This window comes from Petromyzon marinus, chromosome 41 (genome assembly GCF_048934315.1).
Source record: "Petromyzon marinus isolate PM22_M1 ecotype Great Lakes invasive population chromosome 41, UKy_Petmar_22M1.pri1.0, whole genome shotgun sequence".
NCBI lineage: Eukaryota > Metazoa > Chordata > Hyperoartia > Petromyzontiformes > Petromyzontidae > Petromyzon > Petromyzon marinus.
This window is the reverse complement of record NC_133707.1, coordinates 390264-414984: the sequence shown is the minus strand read 5'-3', so window position 1 is coordinate 414984 and position 24721 is coordinate 390264. Positions and strand designations below refer to the sequence as shown.

Genomic DNA, 24721 nt, shown 5'->3' with positions numbered 1-24721 from the left:
CTGGGGCAAGTGCTTTTCACAAGTAGCGCCCATAAAGGCCGGAACACCACACTCGGGAGTGGTGGTGGTGGTGGTGGTTATCACCACGGCCGGCCGCCGCTGTCTCCCCGGCATCTCCCCGACACAACACCACCGCTGCCTTAACAACAACGGACGTTCGCCACCTAGGGCGGTGACATCACCACAGCGCTTGTGCCAGGCTTGGTGCACTTTGAGGCCAAGTGAAGTGTCGCAGGCTCCCCTGCTTGCAGGTCATCTGCGCCGGTTTGAAACATTCAGGCTGGCTTGCCTACGAGTCATCAGGATGGATTGTGCGAGGAGCTCACAGATCCTTGAAATCTTTGGACACAGACCCATAAAACCAAACGAACTAAACTATATAGATATTTTTTAATTTTACCAGGTAAGGCCCAGAACCGGCATGGCCACAAATAATAGCTCAACGAAGTCGCTTATCGAGTGTAAATGTATACCAGTGACGATTACACGCACCGCCCCTGGACTTCGTATCCCGATGGCGACTCGACCTCGAATGGTTTGGGGTGCGTATGAAACATTGTCGCAAGGGAGACAAAAGCGGTCGGGCGTGGTACCCGGCCACCCACCCCCTTCACGTGCCAGCCTTCACGTGTCGTGCCACCCCCTTCGCGTGCCACCCCCTTCACGTGTTGTGCCACCCACCCCCTTCACGTGCCGTGCCACCCCCTTCGAGTGCCGTGCCACCCCCTTCACGTGCCGTGCCACCCCCTTCACGTGCCGTGCCACCCACCCCCTTCACGTGTCGTGCCACCCCCTTCACGTGCCAGCCCCTTCACGTGCCGTGCCACCCCCTTCACGTGCCAGCCCCTTCACGTGCCACCCCCTTCACGTGTCGTGCCACCCCTTTCACGTGTCGTGCCACCCACCCCCTTCACGTACCGTGCCACCCCCTTCACGTGTCGTGCCACCCACCCCTTCACGTGCCACCCCCTTCACGAGTCGTGCCACCCCCTTCACGTGCCGTGCCACCCCCTTCACGTGTCGTGCCACCCACCCCTTCACGTGCCACCCCCTTCACGAGTCGTGCCACTCACCCCCTTCACGTGTCGTGCCACCCACCCCCTCCACGTGCCGTGCCACCCCCTTCATGTGCCACCCCCTTCGCGTGCCGTGCCACCAACCCCCTTCACGTGCCACCCCCTTCGCGTGCCGTGCCTGCCTTCATCGGCGCGCGGCTGCTCAGGTCGACGTTGCCCCCACAAGGTGACTTTTGAAAGAGTTTCGTGTAAAAAAATAAAGTGCTTGGTGGTGGAGGCCGAGGAATGTCGCCGTTGCGAAATCGGGGATCCCCGTGACGTCACAGAGGGGGGGGGTTTAAAGGACTCGCCGGAGACGTCACAGCAGAGAGACGCGGGCCGGGAGCTGGGGGCTACCACGCACCTGGTCCACCGCGTGCGAACGAACGAACGAGCACTTTTAGTGAACTCGTGTGTCGGGTGGTTTGTTTAATTGTTAAACTTTGCCTTTTTAGTTTTTAAGAGATAAACCATGGAGAGGTTGAATTTTTCGGCACGCTGCGTGAGGAGGAGAAGACACGACTCTCTCTACAAAATGGGGTTCTTCTTGCTGTTGTTTGCGGTAAGAGATTCCCCCCCTGACTGTATCATCATCGTCAAGTATAGGGTAGTGAAAGTTCCTACATCTTCTCTGAAATGTACTCGCGTAACTCAACAAGTTGTCGCGATTTAAAAACAGCTTAAAGGACACGTTTTAAATACCATTGTTAAAGCTTACAGTCCGGATTTGTGTACAGATGTTTTTTTTGTGTGTGACGGTGCAAAGTTCAAGGCGTGGTATTGTAATTGTTGATGAGGCAGCATTTGTAACTGAACTCTTCTTAAACACCATGGAGTATCACACCACTGCGCACTTATTACAACATTCGGTTTCCAGGTCGAGGTTAGACGGCGCTGGTGAGGTATGGTCAGTCAACCAGCACGGCGTTCGTAGTGGCTGGGAGGCATTCATCCAATGTGGCCTGTAATCGTCTCGTAAATGATCTTGTTTATCGTGGCTTGATGTTGATGGAACAAACGACACACACGCATTCTTGTTTGTCTTGTGACTTGTACTTGATCCCCAAAGACTCGAAATACGTATACAGTACGAACATTTGCAGTGTGGTCCAGACGTCTCGTGACCCTACCCCCCCCCCCCCAATTAATTGACCCCCCCAACGTTTGTTTTTCCCCCCTTTGAACATTAATTTTTCTTTTAAATTAACACTGCTTTTAAAAACACAAAATAAATTCATTACGTTTATAGAGAAATGTGGGTCACGAGACATGTGGACCAGCCATGTGCACCGGACACTGCATACAGTCCATGGAGCCGACACAACAACACTGTTGGAGCAACCACGCCCGTCCGCCTTTGTCTTCCACACACCGTACTTTAAGGGCTGTAGCCAACTCCGCTGATAGGTTTTCCGGATATCGGGCGATCCCCACTGATGCTGTCCGTGTCCGGGCATCGAAAACCCTTTGGTTATAATCGGTGCGCCATCGCTTCACTTCAGCACAACCACCACCTTACTAACAGTTCTCTACCGACAAAGACAAATCAAAAGTTACCCCCCCCCTACTACCATCATCATGTTGGGGGGCAAGTGCTGTTAGCGAGTAAGCACCTATGAAGGCCGGCACCGTACACGAAGGTGTGGGTGACCAACAACCACGCCCGGCCGCCTTTGTCTCTCCCTATTGGCGATGTGTAACACCAGGTAGTCACTTGAGGACCGGTTCAGATAATCGTCACTGGTGGTGTTGTGCCGTGGGCGGCGGGGGGGGGAATCCAACTCGGATGGCAGGGTTCGTATCGCAGTGGGCTCATAGCAAAACTCGACTCTGCGTACATATTCAGTTTACACCACACACGTGGACTGTGATGTACGCGTGTGTGTACAGCGCGGTACATAATAAAGTACTGAGCATAAGTACAGGATTGCACGTGTGCTGCATGTGTGTACAGTACGTATAGGTGTGGAGCGGTGGCGCAGTGGTCATGCGCACCGCGAGATTATTAACCCCGTCCGGGGGCTGGATCGGTTCCCAATCACGGCTAACGTCAGTGGCCAAGTGACACCGTGTCTGAACCCGTCCCGGGGATCTCCCACAACCCCTTCTATCAAGCCGCACTGACCTGAGCGATGAAGTATGGTCAATCCCGACGACCAGCACGACGTCTTGGGGAGGGCCTTCATCCAGCTGTGGACTAAGGGGCTGGGAATTAAAATGTTATTGAAGCGCACATCTTCTGCTGTGTACAGAACGTGCACATTTACATCAGTACCGGTGCTCGTTGTGCACGTACACATGCAGTGAACCTAATCGTGTCCGCGTACAGCACATGCGTGTGCACAGATAAGGCGAGATAATTGTCGACGGAATAACACGTGTCCTTTAATTTACTTGTGTGTGTGTGTGCTACGTGCTGTTGGTGGTGTAAACTTCACATTCCTTTGGCATGAATCCTGTCAACTTGAATCGATCTTACTCTCTAGTGTCTCTGCAACTTTCAATGGGGACTTCCCATCGAACGGTACTTATTTCACTCACCCTGGAGGGTCTCGATGATCATTATGATGATTGTGAAGAGGCTGTTACTGCTAACCCCTTGTTGGAACTAAAGCACATTTGCGTTGTACCCACGTCTGCATCCGGCTTGTCATATGCTGTATCACTGCATGTACGTGTGTGTAAATGCTTTAGTTCATCGCTTATATATTATCATTATTAACTAATGTACACTTACGATCATCTCCCAAAAGTTTTCCTTGAGATTAATGTTGTTCAATGAGCACTTTGTTGGTTGTATTTAAAAGCTCACTATGCAGTAAGTGCGAGCAAAGGTCATCAAAGTGAAACCACCGAGTTCAAATTAAAAGTGATTCTGCTTCATTATTTCAATTTCTATTCGATGTCCAAAAAATACCAAAAAACTACTGTCACACAGGTAAACTGAACGGATTATTGATTATTGTTGTGTAATGGTTTGCAAAACGAAAAGATACAACACAGACACAGGGGCACACTTGGCTTTCATCTAAAGCGGCACTGGTATATTTTTTTAGAACATTTATTATTCTTGTAACAAACTAATAATTTGTTACAATTTTAATAAGCCTTTAATGATTTTTTTAATTGCATGAAAATCGACGTAGCCAACCCAGCGTTACGCACAGCCTACAGTGTCAGGCGTTAGGTACAGATCACCAAAACTGTGTGTACGGTAGAGCAGCGGTCTTCATTGCAAGGCCCGGGGACCACTGGCGGCCCCAAGTGGCCTTTAGTGCGGCCCCTGATGTGTGGCCCCTGACAGTACACAAATGTGAAAACACTCCATCATCATGCTGCTGTCAAACCCCAATGGTTTCAAGTGTGTGGCGGCCCTCACATTAGTGATGTCTCATCGGCGAAATTGGCCCCCTCTGAAAAGTAGTGAAGAACACTGGTTAAGAGTATATGACCGATTGGATTTCCAGACCAATATCAAATTTGTTTGAAGCGAGCAAAATCTGTACAGTTTTTTTACCTCCTGGAATCTCATCAGCAGTGAGGTTTGTAAAATGCTGCTTTCTGGATTATATCGGTCTGGAAAGCTAACAGGCTGATTGAAATCTACTTACTTTCTCTGTGGATACAGAACAGAGGTCTGTTTTTATGGAATTCAACATGAAGCGCCACCAAAGTGCATTTACAAGTGTTTATACAGTATTGTATTTAGAAATGCAGTAGTTACAGTATTTGAAGTCAAATTAACTCTGGTGTATATTGCCGTGTTTCAGGTTGTGGCATTAGCCATGGTGTCAAGGACCTCAACGTGCAAACAGGAAATTCAATACAAGTTTCAGGACCATTGCTGTCCCCTCTGCCATATTGGTATGTGTCAGTTAATGATAAAAATAAAACATTGTACAATTATGCTGATGAGTGGCATGCCAATTGTTTAAAATCAATGCCATACAGTTAGCATCATTGGTTAATAATCTGATGCTGCACAAGTTAGTGTTCCTGTAGATTTCTGGGTAGTACATTTGGGTATTGTACATTAAACACATAGACTTTTCGTGACCAATATGATTCATAATAGACTAGATTAGATTTTTTGCAACTGCCTGATTATTCTGGTTATAACTACCAGTGAAACGTCGTACCAAATTGTTAAATGTTGTGAATTTCTCTCCAACAGTCCAGTGTGCTAAAAGAGGAATACATCGTCACATTTGTTCACGTGACAAACCTATTACATTGTTGTGCCAGGTGGAGGAGGGTTTATGACACACATTTTACTTACCTGATCTGACCCAACAATCAATTATGAATCATTTGATATTGTACCTTGAACTGGAAAAAAAATGTTTTGAAAGAAATTACAACCCTTAGTGAATTCACTGCTGGTTAAAGGCTTTCTCACGTAGTGTTGGCCATGAGTGTTGTTTGACCATACTTCACCATACTGATAAATGTGGGTTGGTGAAGGAGATGTCCAGGGCCAGTTCCTGATATAACCAGTAATGCTAGCTGTGGCAGGGAAATTTAACCCTGCTTCGCATGTTTAAGAGTATAATGTGCTAATCACCCACAGTATATAACAGTGCATATGGGTACATTTAATAAACCCCATTACCAATTGACAGTCTTTGAAGTGACATGGGCTCTTAACTCAATGTCCTTTAAGGGTCTATCTTACACAACCGCTGTGCTCCACAACTGTTTCATTTGTGGTTGCCTTTGTTTTGTCAACATTTACATATGTATATCTTAGAAACAGAGGAGGTAGTTTTGACTTAAAACTTTTATGACCGCAGGAATTCCTATTCTTGGTTCTTTCGGCAAAGTCACGTAGGAAGAAAATAAAATAAAAATAACAGATGAAAAAATGTTATAAAAGAAATAGATAAATTGAAAATAATAATAAAAGCAAAAAACCCACGACGTTTCGATCGCAACACAAGCGGTTTTTATTTTCTATCTACGTGACTTTACCGAAAGAACCAAGAATAAGAGAAGGTAGTATTCAGCATACACAATATGTGCAGCGCATTGTTATTTTTGTACAGCCATTGTTTGGGTGACTGGGTCGGGACTGTCCACTCAATAAACATGAGAACCTAGATTTACCTCTGCTGGCAGCCTGAGATTTGAGCCCAGGATCTTGGTGGTGCCGCTCATGGTGGCACCTGCCCCAACTATTATTTCCTCGAATCGCCCAACCGACTGCAGCCATTATTGTTTAATATCCTCGTGGCTCGTGGAACTTGAGGTCCCCTTCTGAACTGTCTCCACTACACAGTTTTATTTGCTAAAAATAACAATTTAAATGCTTGCAGAACTCTGATTCTCCACACCAGTGTGTGTCAAACCTCAGTGTTTGCGATCCCACTGCCCCCCTGCAGTGCATTTTTTGCAAATCGGCTTGATATCCGTTGATGGTAATCATGCCTGATGGTTGGTAATTATGGAAATATGCACGGTAGGTTTAAAAACCACATCTCATGTCCACTGGGGGGTTTTCGCGCCTTGGTGGCTGTGCCTTGGCAGCTGTGCAAGATTGGTCTAAGAACGTATCTCCCTAATCCCGTTTTCCTCGCATTTTTTTCTTCCTTTTCTATATTATGTTATTGCTCAGTCAGACACCGCTGTAGACAGTATTAAAAACACGAGTGGATTTATTGAATTGAATAATGACGGAGTCGGAAATATTTTTTAGAGAGTACCGTTTATTTTGTTCAAAACAATGTTGCATTTTCCCCGTTGTAGCAAGTCTTGGCGGCCGTCTGTGCCGGTGTCCGTGTTTCCGTGTTAACGCTCCGCATCTCCACGCAGGCTCTTTCAAGGTACGGGACTGTGAAGCATCGGGCAAGGAGACGGTGTGTGACTTGTGCACTCCAGGAACGTACATGGACGAACCCAACCACTCCGATCGGTGCATGCGATGTCGAGAGTGCGATGCAGGTCAGCACGCACACACACATGCATTTGCGTTCCAAATTATAATTGTGTATACATGGAGTGGCCAAGGGCGCCACGGTGTTATACAGGAGTTTGGGGGTTTGATCCTGACCCTGACGCCTGTATATTTGGGGTTTGCATGTTCTCCCCGTGATCGCGTGGATATTTCTTTGGGTCCTCCAGTTTTCCCCGCCACATTTAGAAACATGGGATTCAGAGAAGGCTGCTATTAATTTTCATACGTTAAGCCACTTAGTTACCTGGTAAAATAAAAATAGTTGAGTTTATAGTTTAGTTTAGACATGGGGACTCCTGGGGTGCTCCCACGGATTTCTAAATTAAAAACAGCACGGCCAGTCGGCGTGAGTGAACTGACCACATGACCACCCATGTAACGTGTGTCTTGTGGCTTATGGCCATGTGAACATTTTAGTATGTGGCTCATAGGGTCAGGCGAGTTTTGCCACTCTGATGTATACAGTCAATGCTTGATTATCTGGGGTATTGGGAAGGGATGACCTGGACAACAACAATAAAAACAACACAGATGATTCATACATGTAAATTAGGTAATAAAAACATGTATTGTTTACATATGGGGGTGAAGATCTTAAATAATTAATTTTACCTGCTGATGTAATGAGTCACTGATCCTTGAGAGTCAGGAGCAGCTAAAAAGTAAACCAAGGTGCTAAATAAATTATATTTGAAAGGTCTCAACTGTAAAGCATAACAGAGTATATATACTCGTAATAAAGGTGTTTGGGTGAGGTCGCATTACCCTGTAAATCTTTATTATGAATAATATTGGTCGCAAAAACCTACGTGTCAAACAGAGTATACATATGTAGTGACATGGAATGGGTCACTACAGCGTGTAGTGCTGGTTACTGACAGAGTGGAATTGTGGGTGTAGCAGCCGATCTGCCAGCAGAGCATGCAATGCCATGGAATGGGTCACTAGGGTGCGTAGTGCTGGTTGCTGGTAGAGAGAGGGCATCTGAGGACGTAGGAGCCTGGTCGGCTAACAGGGCACGTGATAGGCCGGGGTAAGGAATGTAGGGCAAAGGTGACAGAGGGGACACGTGGGGAAGAGCCCAGAACCTTCTGGTAGGTTCTTCTGGTAGGTGCCGAGAGCAGAGCCAGGCCACACTGGGGGGCATAAAAGGGAGGTCTCAAGGCTGGATCGGGGCTGTCTTTTGGAATGGAGCCCGTCGTTCTACATCTTCGTCTCCTCGGCGTCATGGGTCAGGCAGCGTGCCGGCTGTCCTGACCCTTTGTAGTTATCCCGTGTGTGAACAGAAGTGTTTAAGTGTAGAATAAATGTATGTGCCTCCTACTATTAGTGTCTCGAAGTGACTCACTACACATACATAGGGCAGCAAAATCTGATGGATGAGACCCAGAGGAGAACATGCCAGAGAATAAGACCCACGGAGCGATTGTGGCATCATGAGATAGTGAGGTATTCTAATGTCATGGGAAGGCCTTCATCTTACAGTAGATGGATGATGATGAGGATGTTGATAATGAGGAAAATAATTAACAGTCACCCAAAATACCCCAACAGAAATTGGCCAAACATCCCAATTTTTACTTAACTTGGTAGTCAAGATTGAATCTAGCTAAATTGTGAGCAAAAATCAGTACTATGGAGAAATGTTCACTGATTACAAACACTCGTATTTAAAAAAAGGCAACAAATAGGACAAATGGGAAAATAATTCAGAGAAGAAACGAGCCAAAGTGATTTGTTAGTGTATAGTTGCTGCCTCAAATGGCTAAATATTAAAAACGGATTGCATTGTACAGGTATTCAGTCGAAACAATCAAAATTGTTTATCTCTCAAACATGTTTTGAAATTCATTGTTTACAGCCCTTAACAGTCGTGGAAATTCCACATTATTATCGTGGGGGGGAGGGGGTCATAGAAAGTGGAGACCACCGCTGTTGACTTATCCACAAATTGATACCTCAATTTGTAATCTTCCGATTGTAAGACACCCACTCTGCTGCTGTACCACATTGCAGAATAAGCTGCTATTAACCAAGAGACATGAAAGACGTAGTTTGTCTTGGGAAAATGCAAAACTCAGTGCTGTGCCGAGCCGGGTCCACTCCTTAACGGATAAACCGGTCACCTTTTTCGGAACCGATTTACCATTCTGAAAAAAGTCAGGAACCCAGCCATCGTTGCACTCGGAATTTTAATAATCAATACACTGATTGTCCTCATCTGTCAGATTGAAAGGTAAAAGGGCAAGCATGCAGTTGGTTGTTTGCTCAAGGCATGGGCTGCCTCTGGATTGCATGTCCAGTCTGCTAACCATAACAGAGTGGCACCTCCCTTAGTTTCTCACAAATATGTTGTGTTTGTTGCTAGGCGGCAAACCCTGAACTAGTTTTTTTTGCCTTTTTTTCATGCGGTTATCCAGTAGTGCAAATATGTTCTTTTTTTTTTTACAAATTTCTTCACTTTGATGTCATCTCATTACCACCATCCCTCCATGTCCATCTTTGTCTCTTTTTCATGTCCTTTTGCCTTCGATATTGTCTGAGAAGGATGCACGGCAGTTGGGCAACCTATGACCTTTTCGCTACGTGTTCACGTTTCACAACGGCTTTAAAAAAAACACCGAACTGCACCAAAACCTCCAATCTGTTAGCCCTGAGCAAATGCTTCCTCATGAGTCATCGGGTATTATTTTTCAGTCGAGGGCTGATAGTGACTGTGGCTCAGAGTGCTGTGTGCTTTTCTGTGAACACTCACCCTCTTGTGGAAACGTGTGGTCATACTTTAGTATTTGTTAGCATCGGTGTTTTCATTGCTGAAGTAGTGTTGAATGCCACTGCTGACGTTGTGTTTTGCGTTGTAATTTGCTTTGTTGTTAGTTTTTACTTATGAACAAATAATCGTGAATAAGCATTTTCTTGTTGTATCTCAGAGGCCAAGCAGAGTTGACCCTGGTTAGCACTTGGATGGGAGATTACCTGGGAAAACCCTGTGTTGTAGGCTTGGGGGTGAAAGGTCACTCGGTAAGTGGCAAATCAGTCGTGGATTCTTCATGCTCTGTATATGGTGCTTTTAGTGTTATACCCTCGTATGGGTGGTGGGTTTTCTCCACGTAATCATATTGTCTCCCACATGCCAAACTCTGAATGAATTGACCAAATATACCAATCCAGGATCCTCATTGTTATTCTCATTGTTATTAATCCATAAGGAATACGAAATGCACGTGTTATTTGTGTTTTTTTTAAATATATACACATACATTCATGACAAACATTAGTGAGGAGTTTGGGTGCAATTAAATATGCAACATTTATTGGGTAGTGATATTTATTAAATAAAAATGTAATGACCTACAAATGTAGGTAACTGTCATTATACATGCAGGTAACTACTTGAGTAATCATAATAACAACCCCCTTGTATGTATCCAGGAAAACCCTTACTGATTCTCTACACAATTTTTTGTTCAGGAGGGTCACGCATTTGTATGTTTGGTCAATTCCATTAATGAGCGTTGGGCTTTGTGTAGCTGGGAAAACGCACATTCACAGGAGGAGATAATACCGTGGGGTCTCACGCAATTCTCCATACGTGGCTTCACATGGGTGACTTTAACGTTGCAGTTGCTGGCTTCGTCGTGGCGAAGAACTGCTCCAATAAGTTAAATACGGAGTGTCGCTGCCGGGACGGAATGTACGTGAACCCGCACTACTCGGGGATCTGTCTGCACTGCCACACGTGCCAGCAGGGACACAAGACTACACAGCCATGTAAGTTGGAACTACCAGATGCTGTTATCAGCCTCTAACTTACCAGTTTTTGTTGTTGTCAAGTCTGCACAGGGCGGTGGTGACGTAGCCTAACGGTGACATGTTTCTATGGGACATTATTTTTTCCTGTAGAAAAGTATGAAAAATAAGAATAGGTTTTACCCGTTCTGGCAATAAAACAGGCGTTAAGATCTTGATGTGAAGCTTTCGTGACTGCAGGAATCCATACTCTTTGATTCTTTCAGTAGAGTCACGTAGGTAGACAAAATAATAGATCACGACGTTTCGATCGCAACGCAAGCGACCGTCTCTCTCACCTGAAGACGGTCACTTGCGTTGCGATTGAAATGTCGTGATGTATTATTTTGTCTACCTACGTGACTTTACCGAAATAACCAAAGAGTACAGGCGTTAAGATGTAGGAATACAATCTGCATTTACCACCACGTACTTGTGATAAAACATGCAAACAAACATCCTCTGGTAATAAATGCATTGTCTTTGAAACTAATTGGCCTACACCAGAGAAAGCCTTCTTTAGGCCGAGTCTCACCAGTGTCACACCAGAGAACGGCAAATGGCGAAAAGTACAAAGGCAATGCCGCACGTATCAGAGCAGTTATAGCTCGGGTTGATCAGTTATATCTATGGGACCTCTTTTTTGCCATGATCAAAGTATGAAAAATAAGAATAGATTTTACCCTTTATTTAGAGGTATAACACCGTTTTTAAAGACATTGTACTGTACTTACCGCAGAGAACTGTAGCGACTCGACCACACTATATGATAGCCGTTGCCAAACTGTGCCATGCGCCCTCCCATATGGCCTTGTGGGAGCCTCTTCAGGTCGGAAGACGTACCGATAAAGTTATTTTATTTTATAAGTACATCATCGTAATGGGAAAAGGGTAGTGTGTGATCCAAGCTGGAGAGAAGATATGCCGTACACACGATCCAACCCGGAATATCGCACTTGGGACAGAATGACCAATCTGAGTATAATCACTTCTTGCATCTCCACCTGTGCAGGTGCACTTGCTCAAACAGGTTACGATGAACTCGCTGGGCTCAACGGAGGCTGTTTTGTATTTGTGTAAACAGGCACCCCTCTCACAGACACCGAGTGTGCACCTTGCCTCGACGGGGAGTACAGTGATGGACACAACTGCCTTTCTTGCTTAAGGTAAAGTGGAGATATTGGCCAACTCTTGATTATCCTGGGTAATGGGGTGGGAAGGGTGGCGGCCGGGCTAAAAGAACAACATGGATAACGCAAATCCTACGGCTGCGTATATTTTGCGGTTGTGCCGCGTGGCTCTGCCGTGTGTTGTTGGGTTGCGTCGCACGTTTACGGCACGAAGTCCAACATTTTGCTGCCAGTATGAGGATCAAAGCGTCGGACATCGTAATTAACAGCATGCACGTCGGACATCGTAATGAACAGCATGCACGCCCTGATGTTAAACCTCGGCCACATCTGGGCCATTCGTGGACCATTCCCAACAGTCAATGTAACATGGCTTTAGACTAAACTATGAAATCTAATTTCCTGTATACAGTCGGTGTAGAGTCTGCGATAACTTATGTAACAATTCGTATTCATGTTCATTGGACCTTTATTATATGGAGAACATTCGGTTTGTAAACCATGTTGACCTCAGAACATTTGTTTTAGGTGCTGCATGTGATTTTGCCAATATTGTTTACAGGGTGGGTGTGAGATGTAGTCACGGAATGCTTTTTTTATTTCTAAGTGTTTGTGTCTCGGTGAGTCACCGTTCATCCTGGCTTCGGAACTAATGGTAATGACAAAAGCCATGCATCAGGAATTGTGCATTGATGTCAAGGGTGATATCAATGCACAATTTGCAGACTCAAGATATAAGATTTAGTCTGAATATGTATTATCACATGATTAAAACATATCCTTCATATAGCCTCGAATTAAACTATTGCATGCATAAGAGATTGCACAATATTGATAACACTCTTATGACAAAATCACTTGGAATGCGCCCAATCTCTTCAGATATTGGAAGCAAAGCTAATCTTTAATCGCATTTGGATGGGTGACCACCATGCACCACAGATTGTTATCGGCTCTGGGGCTACTTGGTGGGCAGTGGAGGGCAAGTACAGCAAAATTAATAATTCTGTAATACTGTGCTGTGATGCGGCAGGGTAGCACAGTAATAATAGGGGTTTTCCCATTTTTTATGATGGAGGGAAGCACAGTGTTAAGGCTCATGCCACAGTAAGAAGGCCCTGTGTTCGATTCCCAGGGCACCATGGTGGTGAGATGTTAACTACCTCGCTTGGTATACAAGAGGTGGTGATCCGGCTTCCCCCCCTCCCCCCCTACATTTATAAACATCCCTTACTGTAAAAAGTTTGACAGGACCCTCCTGACAAAGTGTCTTGAGACTCGGTGATACTTTCCCGAGTAAATAAGCACAATAACATAACAATAATAATGCATCCATGCTCCCTGCCTTCACCAACCCGCACTGACCAGCGCGGTGAAGTGTCGTTGAGCAATCCCCGCGACCAACGTGGCATGGGGAGGCACTCGTTTAGCAGTAGATTGACAAAAGGGCCATACACTTACATAACATTCTCCATATCCACTTTCGGTGCTAAAAGTAGGAGATAATGCTGCATTGGAAAAACCCTTTTACAAATGTGCGCGATTGTCAGTGAGTGTTGTCAGCATAGCGTTGGATAAATGTCAATCATGGCATTCCTTATGCCGGGTGATGGTGCAGGTGCGAAGATCAACACCTGGAGACCGAACAACCCTGTAGACCCAACAGCAATACTCAATGCAAAAGTGAGTGCTGTACATCGACAATACAATGTACATGTTTGTGCCGGTGCTGTGTGTAATCTCCAAAATATAACCGTCTCAAGTAATTTGTGGGGCTAAGTTGTGGGCAGCAAAGGGCAGTGCAGCAAAATCCATTCTTCTATCGTCCTCCCGCCACCTACACTACCCACCTTCCCCGACCCACACTGACCAATGTGGTGAGTACGGTCAAAATAACCCTCGTGATCCGTACGGATTTAGGGAGGGCCTCATCTAAGCATTGGATTGACAAAAGGTTCTGTACATTCATTCGACCAATCGTGGAAGAGTTCTCTCCACTCGGCGACGCTTTCAGGGGAGAGTTAAATTCCAGCGTGTGCACAACAGGGATCTCAGGATCCGCTCGCTGTACTGCCATCTCCTGGCCACTTCATAGCTGGCCACCTCAAAGCGTGGGGTCACGGTGGTTGCGCTGCCGTGCCCGGCTCAAATGTAAATTGCATGGTAACCAGGAGATGGTAGTACTGCAAGTAGGATTCTATTCTCATATGTGTGTGATCCCCCTCCCCCCCAGAGGCGTTTTACTTTCACTTTCAAGAATGCTGGTGAAGGAACTCTGCCAAGCATCTTAGTAACAGGACTTTAAAGAGAATCTCAGGACTCGGTAATGTTTGTTGGGTTAAATAGTAATGTATACGGCCCTTTGTCATTCCACTGCTGGATGAGGGCCTCCCCCATGCGGTGGAGGTTGTGGTCGAATTTTCGACCGTTATTCGTACTGATTAGCGCGTGTTGATGAAGATACGGAGCACAGACGCGGAAGCATAAAAGTAAAATAATGGATTGGCTCCATTGCCCTCTGATAGCCACGAAGTATCTCCATAGCCTATGATACCTGTTATGAATGGTGGTCACCCCCCAATCATTTTCAAGGCTCAACCCTACTTAGCTACTGAGGTCTCATGAGGGTGCATTCCAGGTGATTGGGTCACAGCCTGGAATAAAGGACTAATTCATTATTAATCGTGTGCTGGTATGCATTTGCTGTGTTTCCTCATCAGAGCACTCAAACATGTTGGTGATTGTTGTGACGGTGAGCTTGCTCTGTCTATTCATCGTGATCATTGTGGTCATGTGTATGAAGAAAAAATCTCCCCGCAGTGCCTTCAGCGGTGAGTCCTTTTATTGAGTTTACAATGTCATGCTGCACTAGAAATAATTTAGCGAATGCTGTTTTGCTGCCTTTAACAAGCTAGACTGGGGGCACGATGGTGGGGAGATGTTAACTACCTTGCCTGGTATACAGGAGGTCATAGAGTTTGCATGTTCTCCCCGTGGCCGTGTGGATTCTTCTCCAGTTCCTCCGGTTTGTCCCCTCTACATTTCCAATCAACATGTGTTTAGAGTATTTGGCTGCTATACATTTTCTATATGATGATAAGCCACTTCGTTTAGCTAACATTTGTGGCCAGGTCGCAATTACTCTGTCATGCTGCTTAAAAGAGGCTTGTAAAGTGCATACAATATCCATAGTTTTGTTTTCGGTTAGATTTGCGTAAATATAAATGTCTTGAAATCTGCCACCACCAGACACAGCCAATTGGTAAGGTTTTTCACGTAAACAAAACATGCCAATTAGTCAATAGTTCACAATACCGGTGTGTTGGAGAGTAAACCCACAATATTTACAATTCGAGTACAACGTTTCGCTGGTAATTACAACCAGTCTCATCAGGCGAAACACAGAATTGTGGAGAAATCCTCCTGTTTTGTTTACGTGACACACATTACGATGGGCTGTCGGGTGGTCGCGGGTTTAATGACAAATTTATATTTTATGTGATCTAACCCAAAACTAACCTGTTATGGATAATATTGGTCGCGAAAGCCTACGTGTTAAACTGTGTACTATATATGGGTGTGTCTCGCTTAAATGAGCGAGATACAATCCTCGAAAATTGCTCGATAAGCAAAAACATGTTAAAAGCTGAGCTACGTTTCAGCCCCAAAAATATTTCACTCTGGAACAACTTTTTAAAATCGAAATTACACCAACAGCACAATTTTAATATATCATGTGAGCTTTTTTGCCAGCATCAAAGTATGAAAAATAAGAATAGGTTTTACCCTTTCTGGCAATAAAATAGGTGTTAAGATACTCAAACACCAAATAGATCCATTTTGCAAGGAATCAAGTCTGCACTAACCACACATGCGTGTGACAAACATGCAAACAAACGTCCCGTGATAATAATATATGGCGTTGTCTTTGGAACTGATTGGCCTACACCAGAGACAGCCATCTTTATGGCCTAATCTCACCAGTGTCAGACCAGAGAACGCCAAAAGGTGAACATATGATTGGTAAAGAAGACAATGAGGCAAATAAGGAACACATGGTTTGGCTTTTTTGTTGTAGAAGCCGGGGATTTGACTGCAGAATCTCATCGGTATTGGCTCAATGTTTCAACACAGCCTTGAGCCCTCTTTTAACCACCCAGCCCACCCCAACTAGAGCTTCTAAAAACGTGAACTATGAGTTACTTCGTTGATTTCTATAATCCATTTGACACAATTTCACACACTACCTTCTTGTCTTATTTATTGTCATTAATTTTGTTATATTTGTGTTGCAGATATGTGGAACTGGATTGTGAAACTACTGGTAAAAAGTTACACATTTTTATTTTCTTCTCACGTAAATTACGTATCTTTTACTGTTGGGCTATACAGTCAACTGTAAACATATACAGGTGCGTCTCCCTTAACGAGTGGGATACGTTCTGTGAAAATTCCTTGCTCAGAAAAACTCGTTTTTCCATTGACTCGGAGTTATTACTGTCACAGCAATTACAGTAACAGTGATGTTATATTTTTACATCTTTTTTAAATGCAGGACTTGATATGGTTCTTGTCCTTTCAGCACAAGTTATGGGCGGTGACTAGTACTGTGGTTACGCCAAATTGTAGGGATGTTAAACGTTAACGCGTATTTGGAAATACATTTTACGCCTGTGCTTGTCTGCCACCAAGCATTGACATTTAAAAAAAGTGCACCCTGAATTTTTGCACTGTAAGCCAGCAGTGGAAAGGATTTGCAGTTGTGTTTTATATCTCAGACGTCATGTTTTAATGCATTTCATCTTGCGTGCCTTTTGTATGTGAAATCAGGGTATGAGTCCCCGTTCACTACCACCGATACCACCATCGATACCACTGCTGAAACCACCAAACTGCAATTTGAGTAAGACATCGCAGGAAGAACACCACTTTTGTCAATCCAAACTTAATAGGTCTGTTGATATCACATGGGTTTCTCAAAACAATTCCCATAAAACACAGAATACCTCTACAATCTGGAATATAAGATGACGCAGGCCCTGTGACATCCTTGACGAGAGAGCGCTGATGTGTGGCACCCATCATTATCTGTAAACTCAATAGCGATGATGGACCTGAATTAATTTCCCCCGTGGTTCTGTTTGTCTGGCCGGTATCACTGCTTCATTCAATCTCAATCCTCTTCATTCTCGATATTTTATCAACGCATTTATCCACTTGGTTTTCTATCTTCCTCTCCTGCTTTCTTCCACTTCTGTGTGCGCATTGCCAAGTACAAGGCTCCTGTCTGGGCTCATTCTCGAAAATGTTCCACACCATTTGCCTAGAGCATCATTTTTCTATTTCTCAGGTCGTAATACTCCAATGTGTTGTACTTGCCATGGATCAATTCCCAGCTTCAGTTTTGTTGCCAGAAAAAAACACGTAAGATATCTAAACTGTTTTCTTGGACCCAGGGCTGCCCAGAATTTTATGAAGGCTTTTGGGGCTGGAGGCCTGGGGAATATAGCCAACCATGCTAATCGGAGGTGCGGGGGAATGACAACAAACGAAATACATTGAGCAGTTCCGGGGCCAATCTTACGCATTGTTTTATGTAAATACAGTGGTACCTCGGTATACATCGTTAAATCGTTCCAGAAGGTAGGAGGACTTATACCGGAAGTAACGAATACCAAACGAATTTTTCCCATAAGAAATCAAGGGAAAGGAAATAATCCGTTCCAAAGTATAAGAAATTATATTTTATATGGCATATTATACATTAATGGGGTTGTATAACATAATTTAGACACTACTTATTATTACTAAAATGCATACATACATTAAAATAAATGCATAAATAAATAAAAATAAATTGATATAAATTTCACCCCCTTTGCAACGTTAGCTAATTTGATGGCTTTTTTTCACAATCGTTGAAATTGTTGTTCTCAGCATACGGTATGCCACCCCAAGATCAATGACACGCATGCCGCTTTCATACTTTTCTATGATGTCTTTTTTCACGTCAACAGTGATCCCCTAACCATTCTCTTGGTTGCTTGGCTTTTCTCGCTGATCTTCTTAGGACCCATCTTGAATGAATTCGCCAAAAATTCACGTTAAAATTACACAAAAAAACACGTGAAAATTCACAGAGAGTTATAGCAAGGGTTGTGCACTGAACGAGATCTACAGGCAGACTGAGGAGCGGCGCTTTGTTTCAGTCGTGAACGGGGTATAGGCGGGCACGCGGTGACTCATCCCGACCCATACGAGTTCTAGCAAGTGACTCGTATCCCAAGCAAGACGTCGTATCCCAAGACTTTTTTCTCGTCAAAACACGACGTATACCAAATTCGACGTATTCCAAAGCGGTCGTATACCGAGGTGTGACTATGTGTGTAAGGCTTTGGGCAAAATGCCTCCTCTGCCCTCTCTGGGCGACAATGCATGGAGCTCTTTGCTTGGGATATTGAGCTACTTATTAAGGATTTTACATGTGGGATAAAATACTCCAAAAATTACCACCGGTGGGTCAACACCCTACTTTCTGTACACCCATATTCTTGCCATGGCGTAGCTCTGTGGGAAGATGTGTTCTACACATGACGTTGTGTGCGTGATCCACAAACCGCACCCCAAATGTGATGGATAAAGATATGCCCTTACCATTCTAAGCTATCAAATATATATGTACTCATTGGGGCTTTCTTGAGTAATGACAAGTGTTATAAGTTTCATGATCATTATTAATGAATAGTAAAAAAAAACTCAAATTCATCATAAACACTGTCTTTTGAGAAATAAATGAAAACAGGTGACGTTTTAAGCCATGAAAAAAGGCCATTACTCGAAATGTCGCCTAATGTATATGTTTCCTTTGAGGCAGTGTCGATGGACAATGTGTTAAGCTTTTTCTAAATTGTGCTTGTGCACCACTACTGACGACGCAGCATCAGCAAATAATTTAAGTTGACTATTTAATATGCTGCTGCCCGTGGTGTTACGGTTAACAGGCTCGACTTACTAGCCACAGGTTCACCGGTTCCACGGTGGTAGGACATAATGACGCAGGTTTCTTTCATCCCCATTCGCCTCTGTGTCCCCCCCTCCCAGGATTATAAATAGGAAACACCGCACCCTAATCGATTGACCAGGTGATGTGTGCTGGGGTAAATTGTGGAACTTCCCCCAATTCTTTCAAGATATCTCCTGCCAGCTTGGAAGAAGAGTCAGCCTCCAATGTAGAGCTCCCTCTTCCACCAGTTGTGGTTTGAGCAAATCATTGCCGGGCTGCACCTTTACCTTTTATAAGTGAATACTGGGTCTGCTTTGCTCAGTTCGCCCCTGTTCTTTTTTATATTGCAGTTCCGGGTCATTTCCATTACATCATTGAAGATGTGCCAGATGCGGGCTTCATGCCGCTAATGCGCCACCTGGGTGTGGCGAATCACAAGATTGAAGAGATCGAGTACAACCATCCCCACGACCGGAATGAACAAAAGTACCAAATATTGAGTTCCTGGTTTAACTCTAAGGAATTCGACGTGGAATGGAGTGTCGTGTTGAAAGGGCTGCAGCATATGGGTGACTGGGAGTCCTACAACAGGCTTATGAAGAGGCTTGTGCAGGGGTCTCCAAGTGTGAGCATGACCGTGGTGGAATCCGCATTTTTGGACAACTGATGCTGCTGCGTGTATTGTACGTATCCGACGTACGGTTAGTTACGTACTCGTATGGTTAAAATATATGTTTTTGCATTACCAGTGATACGTGACAAAAACCGGTTTAAAACACAACTTGAGCACCTTGTTAACTGAGAAAGGAGGGGAGCTGCCGTGGTTGCAAGGTTAGCACACTTCACTCGCGATCTAGTGGCTAAAACAATCGGCCAGCTCCCGGTGTCGCAGTTAAAACAATGGGGGCAGTATCTTAATAACCCCCCATCACCTCTGTCCAGCCACGACTATGAATGGATACACCACAAATCTTAGATCAACAGGTCGTGTGTGTATAGGGTAAAGTGTGGGTATGCCCACTTCATCTAAACGTCTGGTCAGCATGAAAAAGTAGATAAACCACCCTCTAGAGGTCCCTCCAATGGTGGCGTGACCAAGCAAGCGACTAGTTGAAGGGCAGGTATACGATGATATGACCGAGACCACAGTGCCTTTTGTACATTAACGTGTTCTAATCAGTAAATTAATGAATAACGTTTTACTGGAATTGGTCACCGGTTCTTGATTTTCGGAACCGTTAATCAATAAACCGGTTGCCGGTTGACTGGTTATAGATTAACAACCCTCATAATTACCAGGCGTGTGGATCCTCAGGACGTTTTCTCGATTTTTGAATGAATAAAACAAATCCTGAAATTGGGCCTAGATATGATATTCGGGGTGACATTTTTGTTTTATTTGAGATATATATATAAGGTATGCTTTCAGCTGAAACGATATCAAGCATATCACATCACTGCTGTGAATTTCCTGCCAAAAGTGGCATGTTTGGAAGAATTTCAACTCGAGCATTAAAAATATCGGGTTAGCTGCCACGCAATGGACGTTCTTCTTTGCAGGATTGTGAGTGGTAAAATTCTGCCCCCTTGTGTGGATAAGGGGTTACTTGGAAGAGTTATCAGCGGGTCTTTGATATAGGCTTCTGCCAACCAGTCTCGAAGGTGAAGTTGGCAACGTTTTCATTTGTGGATATCGAAGTTTTTAAGCAATTTGATACCCCCTGGAAGCTTGGGTGGATGTCAGTGATCCTGCCCGTGAATCGGAGGCGCGGCTAGTATCAGATCATGTGATTGACGATCTGGTTCCGTTGGCCACACGGTCACATGACGGACTATTTTTCAATTTTTGTTGATGAAGGAAGTGACCGCGTCTGCCACGTGCCGCTTTGCAGTGGTTTACGGCCGTCTGAGGAGAATTCCGCGTGGATTCTTTGTCTCATGACATAACTCCGGGTAGCACGATCGAGATAATCATTGGGGGGAAAAAAGACTCAAATATTTAAGGAAACATTCCAAAGCATCAAAGTTAAGTCTTGTACTCACAGCCAATTCTTCCAGACAAGTGTGTGCATTCCAATGTAGCCGTGTATAACTTGCTATTGAATGTATCTTTGATTCTATTGTAATTAACTTCCCAATCATGTTTTTGGCAAAACGATAGGTGAGTTACTTCTTGGGGAATCTTAAAAGTATCTTCATAGCATCCACATTATCTCTTTTCTATATAAGTGTGACGTATATAGCAAAGAGATTATTCCATTATTTATTTTAAGCTGTCGACTATTTATTTTGGAAAATCTATTATACTTCCATCTTAACCCACCGAAGATGTGACATTTTTATATACAGCTCGGGGAGAATTGTTATTCTAAATGTGCCATCCCTTTTATATAGTTCTCATTCTATAAATGTCACGACATGAAAAACAAAAAAGTTGAAAATAACGGCACCGCATATTTATTACCGTCAGCCGGACCGTCAATTGACCCTGAAACAAATCAAAGGATCCAACCTGAGGTTACTTTCTACGTACGGACAAAAGCAAAACATGCTGCTCCTTGAAGAATGTGCCAATTGTGAGAACCCCTTAAGGTTAACACAGCCATCATGCAGGGCTCCTAACTGTGGTCGGTATCATACACGTGCTTTGCCACTCACGTGTCTCCTGTGTTGCCGATATGGAACACACCGCTGTACAGTACCGGATGAAGCTAGTGCGGGGCCTAGAGCATGTGTTATAAAGGGGCCCTAAATAAATAAATAAAACTGATTTTATAACTAATTTTTTACTTGCATGGTGAAGTAATTGTATTTTTAAATTTGCTATACAGCCAGATAATACGACAAATCGCTAACCCAGTCGTTCATAAAAGCTGAAGGCAGTATAGTACTATAGTAATAGAGTAAGTGCAGAATCACTGAACTGGAATTGATGGACGGCTAAAGTTTGGTTTGAGTCATAATAAGGTGTTAAGTCGGTTTTGACGTACACGTTCATTTCAGTTTTTGATATTTGGCAGTGTCCAGTTTTATTCCTTGCATTTTATTGGGGTTTCCCCGACCCCCCCCCCCCCCACTTATACATGGAATATCCGACTGCATTTTTTTTGTTCGGGGATGCACTGTTTACCCGTGACCTAACTGATGCTGATTGCGAGTGGCGCTTGCGCACTTCCATAATCGAACACGTGTCGGCAGCTTGACCCGAGGTACACACTAGCACACTGTTCACTGTGAAGGTCCTTGGTCTATGAAGTTTGCATAGATTTTTGTTTCATTGTATTGCTTAACCACTACTTTTCAAAGTGATACCGGAATCCAACCCTTTTGTCTGGCTGTGTGTAAACCACAGTCGTCAACTTCTTTCATATGGATCTGAATTGAGTAGCAACTATAAATCAATGCCGAGGTTGTGAATTCGCTGCTGGCTTCTGGGCATAGAGACGGAATCCCAATCGGGCCCTCGGAGAATGCTCGCATGGGACATGAGTTCGCGATGCGTTCCACTGGTTGTTGCAGTTCATATACGAGGTAAGGCAACCTGCTTGTGAGGCATTTAAGCCTCTTGATGGCTGGATGTTGGGGGCGCCACGGTGGCGAGATGTTAACTACCTCGCCTGGTATACAAGAGGTGGTGATCCGGCTTCCCCCCTCCACATTTATAAACATCTGTTTAGAGTATTTGGCTGCTATAAATTTCCACGTGATAAGTCACTTCGTTGATCTATCATTTGTGGCTAGGTCGCTTAAGAAAAATAGCTATATAGCTCAAGGGCCTTACCTAGTAAAATAAAAAAAATAGTTTTGTTTTTAGTTTGATGGTCGTGGAATCAGTGATGAGCTGCTTACTCAGGATGACGTTTGCACTCCCCCAATTGTTCTTCCACTGGTCTCCCGTGCCGCTCAGCGTGCGGCCGAGTCTTTCTGCCGTGTTCCAGAATGGCTTTCTTGATTTAACGTGTATTATTGGGAGGTTTTTGAGGTCTCCTTAGATGGGCAGTTCTTTAAACCGCAGTAAATGAAATGTAAAGTCTTGCTGTCTTCCAATATAATCTCACATTCCACATATGCCAGCCTGATCTCTTCTGGACTTCCGAGTCGAGCTCGAAACTTGAATCCATTTGTGAAATTGTGCACGTTACAAGTTGCCATTATTCAAATGCGAATTAATATATTTGATGCACTGTGTCTGATGATGAGTCGTAAACAAAAATAGGACCTGGACTGTAATCGTGTGTGATGATGATTTTGTACAGCCAATGAAGACCAAATGTAAGTGATTAATTTATAAGCGATTTAGCCATTCAGTTGCTTTCTCTGAGAGTTGGTGAACTTCAGGTACACTGCCTTAACATTTTAATAAATGGGGCAGTGTGAAGATATATGGTCCATAACTTGTAAGGAGTGAAGTTTGGGGCTACCCCAGCTCAAATAATGTTTTACCAGCATTATGAATGTTGTGGTATTTGCAATATGCCAAGCTGTGTTTGCCCAAACCGTTGATTACTGTATAGATAGATTATATATATAAAATACTGAAAAAGTGTTACAGAATGTTGGAACATTTAGTCTTATGGTTACAGAATGTTTAAATGTACCACGCTCGAACAATGGTTATTAAAAGTTAATTACAATGTGATTATGTTATTATTAAACTGTTAAACTCGTTTTTATATTGTGGGCAAGTATTTCTCCGAGTCAATTCATTGCTGGGCAGCCTCTGAGACCTGTTCCACCACAAACAAACTAGTTTTTTGTACATCCATTTGTATTATTTTACATCTAACACTTGCCGTTCCTTGGCCAGTGTTTTAAAGCCGTATTTTTAAGCACGAATATCCTAGACTTGCTTTCAACGCTCAAGTTTAGTCAAGCACGGTGCTACCTACCCGTTAAATTCCACTGGGATTTGCCTGCCATTATAGGAGAAAAGCCTTACCGTTGTGTGCAGTAAAGCAAAACAATTCTAATTATTACGTAATTCCTGGTATACGGTAAAACAATGTTATGTTCCCTATGTATGAGTTTTCTCATGGTCAACATACTGTGTATATTTCCTGTTTATTTTGTTTAACTTTCCCAAAAATTGTGCTAATTATTTTGAGTTATATAATTTTGTGTCAAAATAGAACTCATTTCTTCGAGAGGGTCCTTGTCTATAAATATCGGGCAGTTCACCAACATTGCTTGGGCGTCGCGGTGGCAGGATGTGAACTCCCTCGCTTGGTATACAGCAGGCCGTGGGTTCAATCCCGACCCCTGACTCCTGCTCTATATTTGGAGTTTGCACGTTCTCCCCGTAGTCACGAGGATTTTTCTCCGGGTCCTCCGGTTTTTCCCTCTACATTTAGAAACATGCTTTTCGAATATTTGGCTGCTATAACATTGATAAGCCACTTCGTTTGGGCCTGGCCACAAATGATAGCTCTTCTGAAAAAGATCTATATAGCTCAGTGGGCCTTTCCTGGTGAAAACAATACAGTTTAAATAGTTTTAAGCAAGTCCGACAGCTGATGAGACACTGTATGGGGAAAAAACTGAACTTGGATGTATTGAACTAATACTGCTCAAATGTACGCACTCCCAGAGGGCTTTTTGGCATCATGGGGGGGGACACGTGATGATGTTAGAGAGCGCTTGTTAAGGCCAGGAGGGGGCAGTGTGGCACAGAAACGAATACAACACGACAGAATCCGCTTTTTTTCTGTGTATTTGTAGTGTAATAGCGCCGGCTGGTGGACGAGATCGTGAATATTGATAATAAAGAAGGTGCCTCCTCCAAAACTTGTCT

The 24721-nt window shown here is 44.0% G+C and overlaps 1 protein-coding gene across 1 annotated transcript; it reads left to right on the top strand.

Annotated features, from left to right (window-relative positions):
• Window positions 1–1149: 1149 nt before the first annotated feature.
• On the top strand, window positions 1150–24666 carry LOC116950897 (tumor necrosis factor receptor superfamily member 6-like). Its single transcript, XM_032969052.2, has 10 exons — window positions 1150–1617; window positions 4826–4919; window positions 6867–6995; window positions 10633–10779; window positions 11882–11963; window positions 13546–13610; window positions 14648–14758; window positions 16223–16251; window positions 16758–16830; window positions 19281–24666. Exons 1-10 carry the CDS (start codon window positions 1528–1530, stop codon window positions 19595–19597), a joined length of 1137 nt encoding a protein of 378 aa, XP_032824943.1. The 5' UTR covers window positions 1150–1527; the 3' UTR covers window positions 19598–24666.
• The last annotated feature ends 55 nt before the right edge of the window (window positions 24667–24721 follow it).